The sequence below is a fragment of the Cetorhinus maximus genome, chromosome 25 (genome assembly GCF_964194155.1).
Source record: "Cetorhinus maximus chromosome 25, sCetMax3.hap1.1, whole genome shotgun sequence".
Taxonomy (NCBI): domain Eukaryota; kingdom Metazoa; phylum Chordata; class Chondrichthyes; order Lamniformes; family Cetorhinidae; genus Cetorhinus; species Cetorhinus maximus.
Window position 1 is genome coordinate 44,476,223 of NC_135903.1, and position 15,530 is coordinate 44,491,752.

Below are 15,530 nucleotides of genomic sequence, written 5' to 3' on the forward strand. Positions count from 1 at the left end.
TTCACTACCCTTTGAGTGAAGAAATTCCTCCTCATTCCATTCCTAAATGGCTTGCCTCTTATTCTGAAAATGTGCCCCCTGGTCCTAGACCCACCCCCATAGCCAGGAGAAACATGCTTTCTGCATCTACCCTGTCCCCTTAATTTTGTAAGTTTCAATGAGATCACCTCTCATTCTTCTGAACTTTAGAGAATACAGGCCTAGTCTTCTCAATCTCTCCTCAAAGGACAGACCCGCCACCCCAGGGATTAGTCAGGTGAACCTCCACTGCACTCCCTCTATCGTAAGTATACTCTTGCTTGGGTAAGGGGACCAAAACTCTACACAATACTCCAGGTGCAGTCTCACTAAGCTTCAATATCATTGAAGCAAGACATCTTTACTCCTGTACTCAAATCCTCTTGTGCTAAAGGCCAACATTCCATTTGCCTTCCTAATTGCTTGCTGTACCTACATGTTTGCTTTCAGTGATTTATGAACAAGGGCACCCAGATCCCTTTGGACATCAACATTTCCTAATCTCCCTCCATTTAAAAAATACTATGTACCTCCATTCCTCCCACCGAAGTGGATAACCTCACACATGTCCACATCATATTCCATCTGCCATGTTCTTGTCCACTCACTAAGTCTATCCAAGCCCCTTTTAAGTCTCTTCGCATCATCCTCACAACATAATTTTCATTTATGTAAATGACATAGATGACTATGTGGGGGGGTAGGATTAGTAAGTTTGCGGATGACACAAAGATTGGCTGGGTGGTTAACAGTGAGGTTGAGTGTCTTGGGCTACAGGAAGATATAGACAGGATGGTCAAATGGGTAGATAAGTGGCAGATGGAATTTAACCCTGAAAAGTGTGAGGCGATACACTTTGGAAGGAGTAATTTGACAAGGAAGTATTCAATGAATGGCATGGCATTAGGAAGTTCTGAGGAACAAAGTGACCTTGGTGTGTGTGTCCACAGATCTCTGAAGGTGGAGGGGCATGTTAGTGGGGTGGTGAAAAAGGCATATAGGACACTTGCCTTTATCAATCAAGGCATAGATTACAAAAGTAGGGAGGTCATATTGGAGTTGTATAGAATCTTGGTGAGGCCGCAGCTGGAGTACTTTGTGCAGTTCTGGTCACCACATTATAGAAAGGATGTGATTACACTGGAGGGGGTGCAGAGGAGATTCACCAGGGTGTTGCCTGGGATGAAACATTTAAGTTATGAAGAGAGGTTGGATAGACTTGGGTTGTTTTCATTGGAGCAGAGAAGGCTGAGAGGCGACCTGATCGAGGTGTACAAGATTATGAGGGGCATGGACAGGGTGGATAGGGAGTAGCTGTTCCACTTAGTTGAAGGGTCAGTCACGAGGGTACATAAGTTCAAGGTGAGGGACAGGAGGTTTAGGGAGGATGTGAGGAAAAACTTTTTTACCCAGAGGGTGGTGACAGTCTAGAATGCGCTGCCTGAGAGGATGGTGGAGGCGGGTTGCCTCACATCCTTTAAAAAGTACCTGGATGAGCACTTGGCACATCATAACATTCAAGGCTATGGGCCAAGTGCTGGTAAATGGGATTATGTAGGTAGGTCAGGTGTTTCTCACGTGTCGGTGCAGACTCGATTGGCCAAAGGGCCTCTTCTGCACTGAGAGATTCTGTTTTCAAACTTAATGGAACGTGCCATCATATTATGCTCACTCTTCCCTGAAAGTTCTTACAACAAGATTATTAATTGGTCCTTCCTCTGAAATGGCCCATTCTCTCATTGGTTCTTCAACAAACTGTTCTAGAAAACTATCTTGTAAACATTCCAGGAATTTGTCCTCCATGGCATTAATACTCATTAAATTTACCCAGTCTATGTGTAGATTGAAGTCTCCCATGGTTACTATATTACCTTTGTTCCATGCACCTATTTCCTGATTTATACTGTGCCCTACAACACCAATACTGTTTGGCCTATAAATAATTCCTACCAATGTTTGCTGCCCTTTACTTTTTCTTAGCTCTACCCGAGCAGATTCTTGTTGCTGTAAAAAGACATTTTGTTGAAGCTTTTTGTCTTGCACTCATCAGGACAATCTCAAGAATGAATACCAATGCCGGGGAAGCAACAACTTTATACTATATGAGAAGAGAGTGCCGATTGGTTGGCAAGTGAACTCTGATAGAGGTGTTGCCATGGAGAATGCACCAGTTAATGGTGACTGACAGTTAACTGCCAAGCATTGTTTGAAATTTAATCCAGGCAGCTTGACTCTGGTCAAGGCACTGCCCTGAGGAATGAACCAGCGAATGGCACTCTCATATTTTGTTTAGCTGAAACAGGCACAATGTTCTTTCTGTCTACACAGAGCAGGGCCCTGTGTATTAATATATGTAGCTTCCAGTACACACATGCGCCACACTGCTAACCCAACTGACAAATTGATTGCCGGCGTAATTTTTAGCACACTGAGGATTACTTAGCAAATGTTGTCCAATCGCAGAATCACATCTAATGTTTGACACTGTTTGAGCTTCACAAGTACTGGCTGGTTGGATACAGTCTGTACCTTGCCTGTTGTGAACAGTGGAAAGGACATGCTGTTTGATACGATCAGCCAGTCTTTGGGCTGTATGGCCTATATACCGAGCATCACACTGGCACTGAAATTCATTTACTACATTACTCATTTGTGTGATAGGCAGAACATCTTTTTGGTTTCATGGCAGCATCCTGTTGGTGGTGAATACCACTTGCGTCACCACTGCATAGTCGCAGCGTGAAGCAGCTAGCTTCATCTGTCGTTCGAATTTTTACGAACATAAGAACAAGGAGTAGGCCATTCAGCCCCTCAAGCCTGCTCCATCATTTAATAAGATCATGGCTGATCCGATTGTAACTTCAATTGTGCATCCCACCTACCCCCGATAACCTATCCACCTCTACCTTAAAAATATTCAAAATCCTGTTTCTACCACCTTTTCAGGAAGAGTTCCAAAGACTCATGACCCTTTGAGAGAAAAAAATTTTACTTGATCTCCGTTTTAAATGGGTGACCCCTAGTTCTAGATTTTCCCACAAGAGGAAACGTCCTCTCCACATCCACCCTATCCGGGTAATCTGAGGTAGACGGGGCACTTTTCAGTGCCGAATGTGACAGCCTTAGGCCCGTTCATGAGTTTTCACGTGTGTATCACGCAATGATCTGATTAGGGTAGCTATTATCCTGCAGGATGCCCTCGATGCCCCTATTTCAGCATCAAGCTTACATGGTGAACAAATGGATTAAGCTCCATTTACGAGGTTGCTGATAAGCCCAATCTTATAGCTTCAACTTCAGAGCGTGAACTCTCTCCTTCATCTTGACTCCTTTTTTTAATCCAATTTTTATTATTTATTTATTAATTTTTTCATCCTTTTTCCCCAACCACCCCTACCCCATCCCCCACTGGACCATGTGTCACTTGTTTCTATGTTGTGATTTCACAGAATACTGGCCCTTGTTCTGCCGTTAACACATTCTGCCATCACCTTTATGCCGCTATCAGCACCTTCTTTAGTCTTTAACACTACCATTAACACTCCCTTCGTCTTGTGTCCATGACATTTTTGTCAATCTCTCCTGAGCTCCCACCTATCCCTGACCTTCTATTTGGCTCCACCTGCTCCACCCCCTCTTAAATAATATAGAATCCATCATATTTCTACCTCTCTTTAGCTCTGAAAAAGAGTCATATGGACTTGAAATGTTAACTCTGATTCTCTCTCCACAGACGCTGTCAGACCTGAGTTTTTCCAGCATTTTCTGTTTCTAATTTGGATTTAAAACATTTATCTCTTATTCCCATGGATCTTTTGCTGTTCTCAGATGTTGCTGGAGAAGTTGAATGGGACAGTGCCCTGCCTACTGGACACCACTACTATCCCTGCAGAGGAGCTGTTGATGACAAACTCCCAGTCAGCGGTGGATTCGGGTATCGTAGAGAGTTCTGCTGCTTGTGGAACACGAACAACAAATGGGGAACAGGTGCAGCATCCATACAACAGGACCTTCTCTGGGCTCTTCCACAATTTTGTGGAGTTGTGCTTACAGCGGGAGCCTGAGCAGAGGTACAATCATTGTGAAAGCAGATTTGATGTTGGCTGTTTCATGGCTAGATTTCATTCACAAAATTAGTATTTTTGCTTATAAAGTTGATAATGCCAGGGGATGAAATCCTTTCCATTTTAGCTCTCTGATATTCAGTATTCCTAGGTCAGATGTTGGATGCAGAGTAAATTTCCCTCGATTCTGCTTAAATGCTGTGTCTCTTGCAATGACACTGCAGCCAACTGACCAATCTCAGTGAATGCTCAGGACAATCATCCAAGTCTGATTCTGATGTTGACTTGCTCATATTCCAACATGGATCACTGGCTGATTGGCACCTCCCCCGGGGCAATGTAGCACCTAGCTGAGATTGGCTAATGCAACAGAGGGCAGAGATTGAACTCAAAACCACCTGGTCTGTGTGAGGCAGTTACTGCTGTTTTTACCAACTGCACCATTAAGAAAGTATTTTTCCCATCGAACTGTGGTTAATCTGCGTCACCCTCACTGCTGCAGTTGATGCTGTCTGCTTTAACACTCTTGACTGACTCTTGCCCTTGTGTGTTCTTTATAGACCCTCAGCCAGTGCATTACTCAACCATTCGTTTGTGAAGCAGGTATGTGCATGGTAATTTTTCCTTCTATATTCAGCTCTGCCGTCACTCCATGCCCTCTCTGATCCCTAGGGGTTCATTTTATTGTTGGCATGGGGAGAGTGGAGTAAGGCATTCTAGAAAATAAGGTTTTTCTCAAAAGCTCATAGTGAGACTGCAATTTTGATGGACTGCACTCACTGCATATCATCTTGGGAAGAGAGATAGAAGGTGAGAGAGACAAAGAGGATGGGAAGATGGAGAGGAGTTTATGGGAGATAAGTTGAAAGAAGGGATGTGAGAAAGAAGGCCTGGGAGGGAGGAACACAAGAAATAGGAGCAGGAGTACACCACATAGCCCATGGAGCCTGCTCCGACATTCAATACGATCATGGCTGATCTTGGGCTTCAACTCCACTTTCCCTGCCCGTTCCCCATATCCCTTAATTCCCTGAGACCAAAAATCTGTCTTTCCCAGCCTTAAACATATTCAACAGTGGAGCATCCACAACCCTCTGGGATAGAGAATTCCAAAGATTCAGGACCCTTTGAGTGAAGTAATTTCTCTTCATCTCGGTCTTAAATGACCGGTCCCTTATCCTGAAACTGTGACAATCTCTGTGTCTGCCCTATCAAGCCCCTTCAGAATCTTGTAGGTTTCAATGAGATTGCTTCCCTTTCTTCTAAACTCTAGAGAATGTAAACCTAATTTACTCAGCTTCTCATCATAGGACAGCCTGCTCATCCCAGGGACCAAATTAGTGAACCTTTGCTGTACCACCTCCACTGCAAGTATATCCTTCCTTAAGCATGGAGATATTGGAAGCTGTGAAGATCTCGGTCCTGTTTTAATAGTTAGCGAGATGAAGCTGGTGTCCAATGTTTTTCTGTTGTAGATTGATAGGGACTCCAGACACTGGGTGATGAGTTTTTGAAAACACATCGCAAAGTGAGTATAATTTCTGTAACCCCTCAGTGTCACAATCATATCGAACCTGGAGGTTAAAACCATTTTGGACCTTTTTTGCTGTGAAGTTAAGATTATTACAAATGTTGGCCCTGCCAGTGTCACTCATCTCCCATGAAAGAATAAAAACAAGTTTTCTACATGTTCATGCAGGGAGGGTGGCTGCTGTAGTTTCACCAGTTTGTCAGCTCCCCATTCCTGTCAGTTCTGCTCCTTTCTCTGAGCTGTGATAGGCACGGACTCATTCACTTTTCTTTTTTCAAGCTGAAACGTCGAGTGGTGGAGGTGCTTCCCGACCTGCTCCGACCCGTAACCCCTATGACAGACCTGGAAGGAACTCACCCACACGAGTTGCGAGGGATGGCCGGACTGGCATCCAGCCTGGAGCAGCTGGACGTGGAGGACTGGGACTTCTGAAAGTGGAGCCCATGCACGTGCAGTGACTGCATGACACTGATGGTCTTTATTTGTAATCTTTTTTTTACATAAAAAGCCAACTTCATTAACTTACAATTGTTAGCTGGGATCCAGCAACCTGTGGTACTGATGGAAGCTGAATAATGTGTGTGCCCATCGAACCAGCTCAGGTGGACCAGGGACCACCGCCTGAACATTGTTACTCAACTTGAACTCAAGAGATTTCTGATCAAAACCTTTACCCTTTTACAGTAACTGTACCAGCAGCTAGTGAATAGTGAGTGCAGAGGCAGTGTACCCACACCCCTCATGAGTAATGAGGTATTGCCCTCACCTCACACTCCTCATGAGTACAGAGACAGTGTCTTCACACTTCACCGCTTGAGGGTACAGAGGCATTGTACTCAAACCCCCTCGTGTCACAATGGAGGCGTGCAATGTACCCTGATAATGTTTTATTACCTTCTTACATAAAATCCCTTTATACCTGAATTGTTATTTATTCAGACTCAATCAATATGAAAGTTGCACTTGGGTATACATGTGCGGAATCCTTGTATACTGGACAAGTCCCAGATGCAACAATTTTTAATTTGGATTCTCTCCCATGCAGGACCCTGGTCCTGAATTTGTCAAGTCCATTGGGTTGATTTTTTTTTTATCTCTCAGCTTTAGAGAAACAGAGAGGGGTGCATTTTCCAGTCAGTGCTGCCTCGAGTCAAATGCAGGTAAATAGAAGGAGTCAGCAGAACATGGGTTGAGCTCGACTGTGAGATCCATGGCTCCACAGACTGTTGAGTTGGCTTCAGTATGGCTCCCATCAGAGCTAGAACAGGAGCAATTTTCAGATATACCGGATCTCCTCTTGAAGGACCTGGTCTCAACTGGCCAGCTGAGAGATGCCCTAGGCCAGGATTCTCCAGTGGATCTGAGTTGGCTCAAACCCTACATGAGCAACTCACCAGATAGTCACAATCCCTTGGAATCACAGAAGCTCTCAGCTGTCTGATATCCCCTTTTTGGAAAAGTAGGATTCCTAACTCCTCCAGGACTGCCCTGGAGTCTCAGAATTTTAGATTTAATCTCCTGAACAGTGCTGTCAGCAACCCAGGAGAAAAATAATGTGGCAATAAAAGTGTGTATTTTCATTTTCTTTGAACATTTTTGTTTATTGTAAGAACTCTTGGAGATGGGGAAAAGGCTGTTGAACTAAGAGGTAGGGTTTTGCATCCCGATGAAAGATAATTATTCAGTTTCTGACCACAGCTGCAATCTTTGTCATTCCCAATATGCAACTCTTCGTGGAGCTCCTCTTCGTGCAATTGCCAGACTAGTGCTTCTTCCATAGTCCTGTAGATGGGATGCCAGTCTAGAGAGAAATTATCTACCTGACACCTCAACAGCCTACGATTCATATCAAACCTTGTCTTATATGATATTACCATCAGAGAGACTGCAGAAACACAAATGCAGACGACAGAATGATCTGGTGTAGGTCACAAGAGAATGCTATTGCTACATCCCCAGCTTATATTATTGTACAGTTAGATACAGGGCAATTTGAGTGAAACATAGAAACAAAGAAAATAGGAGCAAGAGTAGGCTGCCAGGTCCTTCAAGCCTGCTCTACCATTCATATAATCATTGCTCGTCCTCTACCTCAATGCCATGTTCCTGCTCTCTTCCCATACCCCTTGACACCTTTAGAGTAATCTATTTATTTCCTTCTTAAATATATTCATTAACTTGGCCTCCACAGCCTTCTGTGGTAGAGAATTCCACAGGTTACCACCTCTGAGTGAAGAAGTTTCTCCTCATCTCAGTCCCAAATAGTCTACCCATATCCTGAGACTGTGACCCCTTATTCCAGACCCCCGCCCCCCAGCCAGAGGAAGCATCCCTACATCCAGTCTGTCCAGCCATGTCAGAATTTTATACATTTCAATGAGATCCCCTCTCGTCCTTCTAAACTCCAGTGAACACAGGTCTCGTCGGCCTAATCACTTCTCAAATGACAATCCTGCCATCCCAGGAATCAGCCTGGTAAACCTTCGCTGCACTCCATCTATGGCAAGCATATCCTTTCTTAGGTACAGAGACCAAAACTGCACACACTACTCCAGGTGTGGTCTCACCAAGGCCCTGTATAGCTGCAGCAAGTCACCCTTGCTCCTGTACTCAAATCCTCATGCAATGAAGGCCAACTTACCTTTTGCCTTCCTAACTGCTTGCTGCACCTGCATGCTTGCTTTCAGTGATTGGTGTCCAAGGACATGCAGGTCTCTTTGTACATCAACATTTCCCAATCTATCACGTTTAAATAATACTTTGCCATTCTGTTTTTCCTACCGAAGTGGATAACTGTGAGGTTATCTACATTATACTGCATCTGCCATGTGTTTGCCCACTCATTCAACTTGTCTAAATCACCTTGAAGCCTCTTTACATCCTCCTCACCACTCACATCCCACCTAGTTTTGTGTCATCAGCAAACTTGGAAATATTGCATTTGGTTCCCTCATCCAAATCGTTGATATATATATTGTGAATAGCTGGGGCCCAAGCACTGATCTCTGTGGTACCCCACTAGTCACCACCTGCTACTCTGAAAAAGACCCGTTTATTCCTACTCTGTTTCCTGTCTGCTAACCAATTCTCAATCCATGCCAATATATTACCCCCAATCCCATGTGCTTTAATTTTATACACTAACCTCTTACGTGGGACTTTATCAAAAGCTTTAGTTTTTTTATTCATTCATGGGATGTGGGTGTCACTGGCTAGGCCAGCGTTAATTGCCCATCCCTAATTGCCCTTGAGAAGGTGATGGTGAGTTGTCGTCTTGAACTGCTGCAGTCCATGTGGTGTAGGTACACCCACAGTGCTGTTAGAGAGGGAGCTCCAGGATTTTGACCCAGCAAAAGTGAAGGAACAGTGATATATTTCCAAGGCAGGATGGTGAGTGACTTGGAGGGAAACTTTCAGGGGAGTACAGCCTACATCGCTCATCTTCCGGAAGAGGAGGTGGACCTACGGGAGATACACGGGGCAGGGAGAGAATAAATACAATCCGCGGAGCGCAGCCTACATCACTCACCTTTGGGAAGAGCAGTTGGAGAGGTGGACCGGTCAGCTGCTTGGAACTGGCCCGTGCTGAGTTCGAAAGGAGAGTGAGGAAAAAAATTGCTTCTTTCCTGTGATATCACAATTTGGTTGGAGAAGAAACTAGCTGTTTGGTGAGTATCTGGTGAGTATCTAGCAAGTGTTTAAGCTTTATTCTATTCCTAAGGTTTAAAATAAATTAGGTACTGTACTTTTGGTAATGTTTATTAAGTAGGCCAAGTAATAAGTTAATAGAAGTAAACCAAAGTAAAATAAAGTAAACGTAAAAGAAGTAAATTGAAGCCATGGCAGGATAGCTTGGTCATGTGGAATGCGTGTCCTGTAATATGTGGGAAGTTGTGGCCGCTCCCAATGTCCAAGACAACCACGTGCAGGAAATGTCATTAGTTAAAGAACCTTGAGCTCTGGGTTTCGGAGCTTGAGCAGCGACTGGAGTCACTGTGGTGCATCCACAAGGCTGAGCGCTATGTGGATAGCATTTTCAGAGAGGTAGTCACATGACAGCTTAGGAGCCTGGAGATAGAAAGGGAATGGATGACCGCCAGGCAGTCCAAGAAAACTAGGCAGGTGGTGTAGGAGTCCCTTGGGGTCCTACTCACAAATCAGTTTTCTTTTTTGGAAGCTGGTGATGGTGCTAGTTCCTCAGAGGAGTGCAGTCAGAGCCAAGTTTGTGGCACCATGGGCAGCTCAGCTGCACTGGAGGGGAGGAAGAAGAAAGGAAGAGCCATAGTGATAGGGGATTTGTTAGGGGAAAGAGGCATTTCTGTGGCCGTAGACATGACTGCAGCATGGTATGTTGCCTCCCTGGTGCCAGGGTCAAGGATGTCACGGAGCAGCTGCAGGAAATTCTGCTGAAAAGGGGGGTCAGCCAGAGGTCATGGTACACGTTGGTACCAATGAATTGAGTAGGAAAGGGGATGAGGTCCTGAAAGCAGATTTTAGGAAGGAGATTGAAAAGCAGGACCTCTAAAGCAATAATCTCAGGATTACTCCCAGAGCCCACGTGCAAGTGAGTATAGAAACAGGAGAATTGAGCAAATAAACACGTGGCTGGAAATTTGGTGTAAGAGGGAGGCATCAGATTTCTGGTGCATTGGGACCGGTTCTGGGGGAAGGTGGGACCTGTACAAGCTGGACGGTCTACACCTGAACAGGACTGGGATGAATATCCTCGCAGGGGGATTTGCCAGTGCTGTGGGGGGTGGGGTTAAACTAGATTGGCAGGGGGATGGGAATCGGGGAAAACTCTTCTGGTCGGAGTTATACCTGGCACAAAGGAAGATGGTTGTGTTTGTCGGAGATCAGTCACCTCGGCTCCAGGACGTCACTGCAGGAGTTCCTCAAGGTAGTGTCCCCAACTGCTGCTTCATTGACCTTCCTTCCATCATAAGATCAGAAGTGGGGATGTTCGCTGATGATTGCACAATGTTCAGCACCATTCGCGACTCCTCAGATACGGAAGGAGTCCATGTCCAAATGCAGCAAGACCTGAACAATATCCAAGCTTGGGCTGACAAGTGGCAAGTAACATTCGCACTACCCAAATGTCAGGCAATGACCATCTCCAACACGAGAGAATCCAACCATCGCCTCTTGATGTTCAATGACACTACCACCACTGATTCCCCCAGTATCAACATCCTGGGGGTTACTGTTGACAAGAAACTGAACTGGACTAGCCATATAAATACTGTGGCTACAAGAGCAGGTCAGGGGCTAGGAATAATGCAACGAGTAACCCACTTCCTGACTCCCCAAAGCCTATCCACTCCTCCAAATCACTCACCATCCTGATTTGGAAATATATCGCCGTTCCTTCATTGTCACTGGGTCAAAATCCTGGAACTCCCTTCCTAACAGCACTATGGGTGTACCAACACCACAGGGACTGCAGCGGTTCAAGAAGGCAGCTCACCACCACCTTCTCAAAGGCAACTAGGAATGGGTAATAAATGCTGGCCCATGAATGAATAGAAACCTGAGGGCAAAGTCAGAGCTGGAAACGGGAGATGGAGAATTAGCAAGTGACTCTGAAAGACAGAAGAAGCACAGGTTAAAAAGTGTACAGCACAGGAATGTGGCAGAGTTAAAAGGTATATATGTAAATGCAAGGAGGATAGCAAATAAAGCCAATGAACTGAGGGCACACAGACACATGGCAACGTGATATTGTTACTATAACAGAAACTTGGCTTGAGGGGCAAATATGGCAGCTCAACATCCCTGGATATAGAGTTTTCAGACAGGATAGGGAGGGGGATTAAAAGAAGGTGGGGGTGTAGAATTATTGATTAAAGAATCAATTACAGCTGTGAAGAGGGATGATATACTAAATGAGGCATCAAATGAGGCCATGTGGGTTTAGCTCAGAAATAAAAAAGGGGCAGCCACACTGCTCGGAGTGTACTATAGACCCCCAAATAGTGGAAGAGAGCAGCAAATATGTAGACAAATTTCTGAATGCAAAAACAATACAGCAGTAATCGTTGGGGACTTGAACTGCCCTAATAACAATTGGGGTGCAAACAGTGTGAAGGGCAAAACACTTGAACTGCATTCAAGAGAATTTTTTTAGCCAGCACATAAGCCCAACGAGAGGGGGTGAAGTTCTAAATTTAGTATTTGGAAATGAAGCTGGCAAGTGGATGAAGTAGCATTGGGGGACCATTTTGGAGATAGTGACCATAATACAGTTAGACCTAGCATCATTATGGAAAAGGACAACAATAGGACACAAGTGAAAGTTCTAAATTGGGGGAAGTCAAATTTTACAAAGCTCAGAGGTGAGCTGGTGAGATACAGCAATTAGAAGAGGGAATTGTATCAAATCAGTGGGAGGCATTCAAAAGCGAGACTGTACGGGCACATTGTAGACTTGTCCCCACAAAAAAAGGGTGGTACTGCCAAATCTAAAGCCCCCTAGTTATCCAGAAGCATACAGACCAAGATAAAGCAGAAAAAGAAAGCTTATGACAGTCACAAAAGATTTAATAGTGTAGAAAGCCTAGAGGAGTATAAAAAGTACATGGGTGAAGTAAAAATGGAAATTCGGAAAGCAAAGAGAGGATACGAAAAAATATTGGCAGGCAAAATCAAAGAAAACCCAAAGATGTTTTACCAGTTCATAAAGAGCAAGAGAATAATTAAGGAAAGGTTAGGGCCTGTCAGAGATGTACATGGTAACTTGTGTGTTGATGCTGAAGATGTGGGAAGGGTTCTCAATCAGTACTTTATCTCTGTCTTCAATAAGGAGAGGGATGATGCAGACGTTCTAGTTAATGAGGAGGAGTGTGAAACATTAAAGCAATTGGCATAGTGAGAGGAAGTACTGGAGTGACTGACATCCTTGAAGATGGATAAGTCACCAGGGCTGGATGGATTACATCCCAGGCTGTTAAAGAAAGCCAGGGAGGAAATAGCGGATCCTCACTAGATAAAGGCGAGATACTAGAGGATTGGAGGTCTGCGAACGTTGTACGATTATTTAAAAAGGGTGCCAGAAAATTATAGACCAGTCAATCTGACTTCAGTGGTGGGCAAATTATTAGTATCAATTCTGAGATCAGGATAAACCGTCACTTAGAAAGGAACAGGTTGATTAGGGACAGTCAGCATGGCTTTGTTAGGGGAAGGTCGTGTCTTACTAACTTAATCAAATTTTTTGTGCAAGTAACAAGGAGGCTTGATAAGGGTAGTGCAGTGGATGTTGTCTACATGGATTTTAGTAAGGCATTTGACACGTCCCACATGCGAGACTGGTCAGAAAAGTGAAGGTGGTGAGTTGGATCCAAAATTGGCTCAGCGACAGGAAACAAAGGGTAATGGTCGATTAGATGTTTTTGCAAATGGAAAACAGTTTCCAGTGGTGTTCCACAGGGCTTAGTATTGGGGCCCTTGCTGTTTGTTGTACATATTAATGATTTGGACATAAATATGGGAGGTATGATTGGGAAATTTGCAGATGACACAAAAATTGGCCATATAGTTGATAGTGAAGAGGATCAGTGTTGTCTCCAGAGTTATGTCAGTGGTTTGGTTGAATGGGCAGAAGGGTGGCAAATGGAATTCAATCTGGAAAAGTGGGAGGTAATGCATTTAGGGAGGGCAAACAAAACAAGGGAATATTCAATAAACTGGAGGATATTGAGAGAGGTTGAAGAAGTGAGAGACCTTGGAGTGCATGTCCACCGGTCCCTGAAGGCAGGACAGGTGGATAAGGTGGTAAAGAAAGCATATGGAAAGCTTTCTTTGGATGAGGTATTGAATACAAAAGCAGGAATGTAATGATGGAACTATACAAAACGCTGGTTAGGCCACAGCTGGAATGTTGCATACAGTTCCGGTCACCACATTACAGGAAGGACATAATTGGTCTGGAGAGGGTACAGAGAAGATTTACAAGAATGCTTCCAGGGCTTGAAAATTGCAGCTATGAGGAAAGATTGGGTAGTCTAGGGTTGTCTTCCTTAGAACAGAGGAGGCTGAGGGGTGACCAAATTGAGGTGTACAATATTGAGGGGCCGAGATAGGGTAGACAGTAAAGACCTGTTTCCCCTAGCTGAGGGGACAATTACCAGGCGGCATAGATTTAATGTGATTGGTAGAAGGATTAGAGGGGACATGAGGAAAAACTTTTTAACCCAGAGGGTGGTGGACATCTGGAATTCACTACCGAAATTGCTGGTTGAGGCTGAAACGCTCTACTCACTTAAAAGGTACTTGGATCTGCACCTGAAGCACTGTATCTTGCAAGGCTACGGACCAGGTGCTGGAGGGTGAGATTAAAATTAGCGGCTAGTTTCTTTTTCTGGCCAGCATAGACATGATGGGCTGAATGGCCTCTTTCTGCACTGTAATTTTTCTATGGTGGTATTCCCATGTGTCTGCTGCTCTTGTCATTCTAGATGGTAGTGGTCCTGGGTTTGGAAGATGCTGTCTAAGGGGGTTTGGTGAATTCTTGCAGTGCATCTTGTAGATGGTACACACTGCTACCACTGTGTGTCGGTGGTGGAGGGAGTGAATGTTTATGGATGTAGCAGCAATCAAACAGGCTGCTTTGTCCTGGATGGTATCAAGCTTCTTGAGTGGTGTTGGAGCCGCACTCATCCAGGCAAGTGGAAAGTATTCTATCATACTCTTGACTTCTGCCTTATAGATGGTGGACAGGCTTTGGAGAGTAAGGAGTGAGCTCCTCACTGCAGGATTCCTAGCCTCTGACCTTCTCTTGTAGCCACAGTATTTATATGGCTAGTCCAATTCAGTTTCTGGTCAATGGTAACCCCCTGGATGTTGTTAGTGTGGGGTTCAGCGATGGTATTGCCATTGAATGTCAAGGGACGATGGTTAGATTCTCTCTTGTTGGAGGTGGTCATTGCCCTGGTACTTGAGTGGCACGAATGTTACTTGCCGCTTGTCAGCCCAAGCCTGCATATTGTCCAGGCCTTGCTGCCTTTGGACATGGACTGCTTCCATGAAATTCTGAAAAATCCAAATGCACCACATCCACTGATTCGCCCTTATCTATTCTACTAGTTACATCCTCAAAAAAAACTCTGGTAGGTTTGTCAAACATGATTTCCCTTTCATAAATCTATTTTGACTTTGTCTAATCTCACTGATATTTTCTAAGGGCCCTGTTATCACGTCCTTTATACTAGACTCTAGCATTTTCCCTACTACTGATGTTAGGCTAACTGGTCTGTAATTCGCTGTTTTCTCCCTCCCTCCTTTTTTAAATAGTGGGGTTACATTTGCCACCCTCCAATCTGCCGGGACTTCCAGAATCTGCAGAATTTTGGAGAATGACAACCAAAACACCCACTAATTTCCATGGCCACCTCTTTCAGTACCCTAGGATGTAGATTATCAGGCCCTGGGGATTTATCTGCTTTCAGATCCATTAATTTCTCCAGCACTCTTTTTTACAAATACTAATTTCCTTCAATTCCTGCTTCTCGGCCCTTAGTTCCTTAGTATTTCTGGAAAGTTATTTATGTCTTCCTCTGTGAAGACAAAACTAAAGTAGTTGTTTAATTGCTCTGGCATTTCCTTGTTCTCTAATATAAATTCTCCGTTTCAGACTGTAAGGGACCTACATTTGTCTTCGCTAATCTTTTTCTTTTAACTTATAGAATCTTTTACAGTCCATTTTATGTTCCTTGTGAGTTTACTCTCACACTCTATTTTTCCCCTCTTGATCAACTTCTTTGTGCTCCTTTGTTAATTCGAAACTGCTCCCAATCCTCTTTGGACTCCTCTTTGGATCTAATACTATCCTTAATTTCTGCTGTTAGCCATGGTTGGGCTCCTTTTCCTGTTGTATTTTTGCATCAGAAAGGAATGTACAACTGTTGCAATTCACA

The 15,530-nt window shown here is 44.3% G+C and overlaps 1 protein-coding gene across 3 annotated transcripts in view; it reads left to right on the forward strand.

Moving 5' to 3' along the window:
- Window positions 1–7,193, forward strand: part of strada (STE20 related adaptor alpha) — a 94,932-nt gene extending 87,739 nt beyond the window's left edge. For all 3 annotated transcript variants that reach the window (XM_078529877.1, XM_078529880.1, XM_078529878.1), the window contains 3 exons: window positions 3,847–4,088; window positions 4,643–4,685; window positions 5,893–7,193. In XM_078529877.1, the coding sequence (XP_078386003.1) occupies window positions 3,847–4,088; window positions 4,643–4,685; window positions 5,893–6,045 (438 nt within the window). In that variant the 3' untranslated portion in view covers window positions 6,046–7,193. The remainder of the gene's footprint in view (window positions 1–3,846; window positions 4,089–4,642; window positions 4,686–5,892) is intronic.
- The last annotated feature ends 8,337 nt before the right edge of the window (window positions 7,194–15,530 follow it).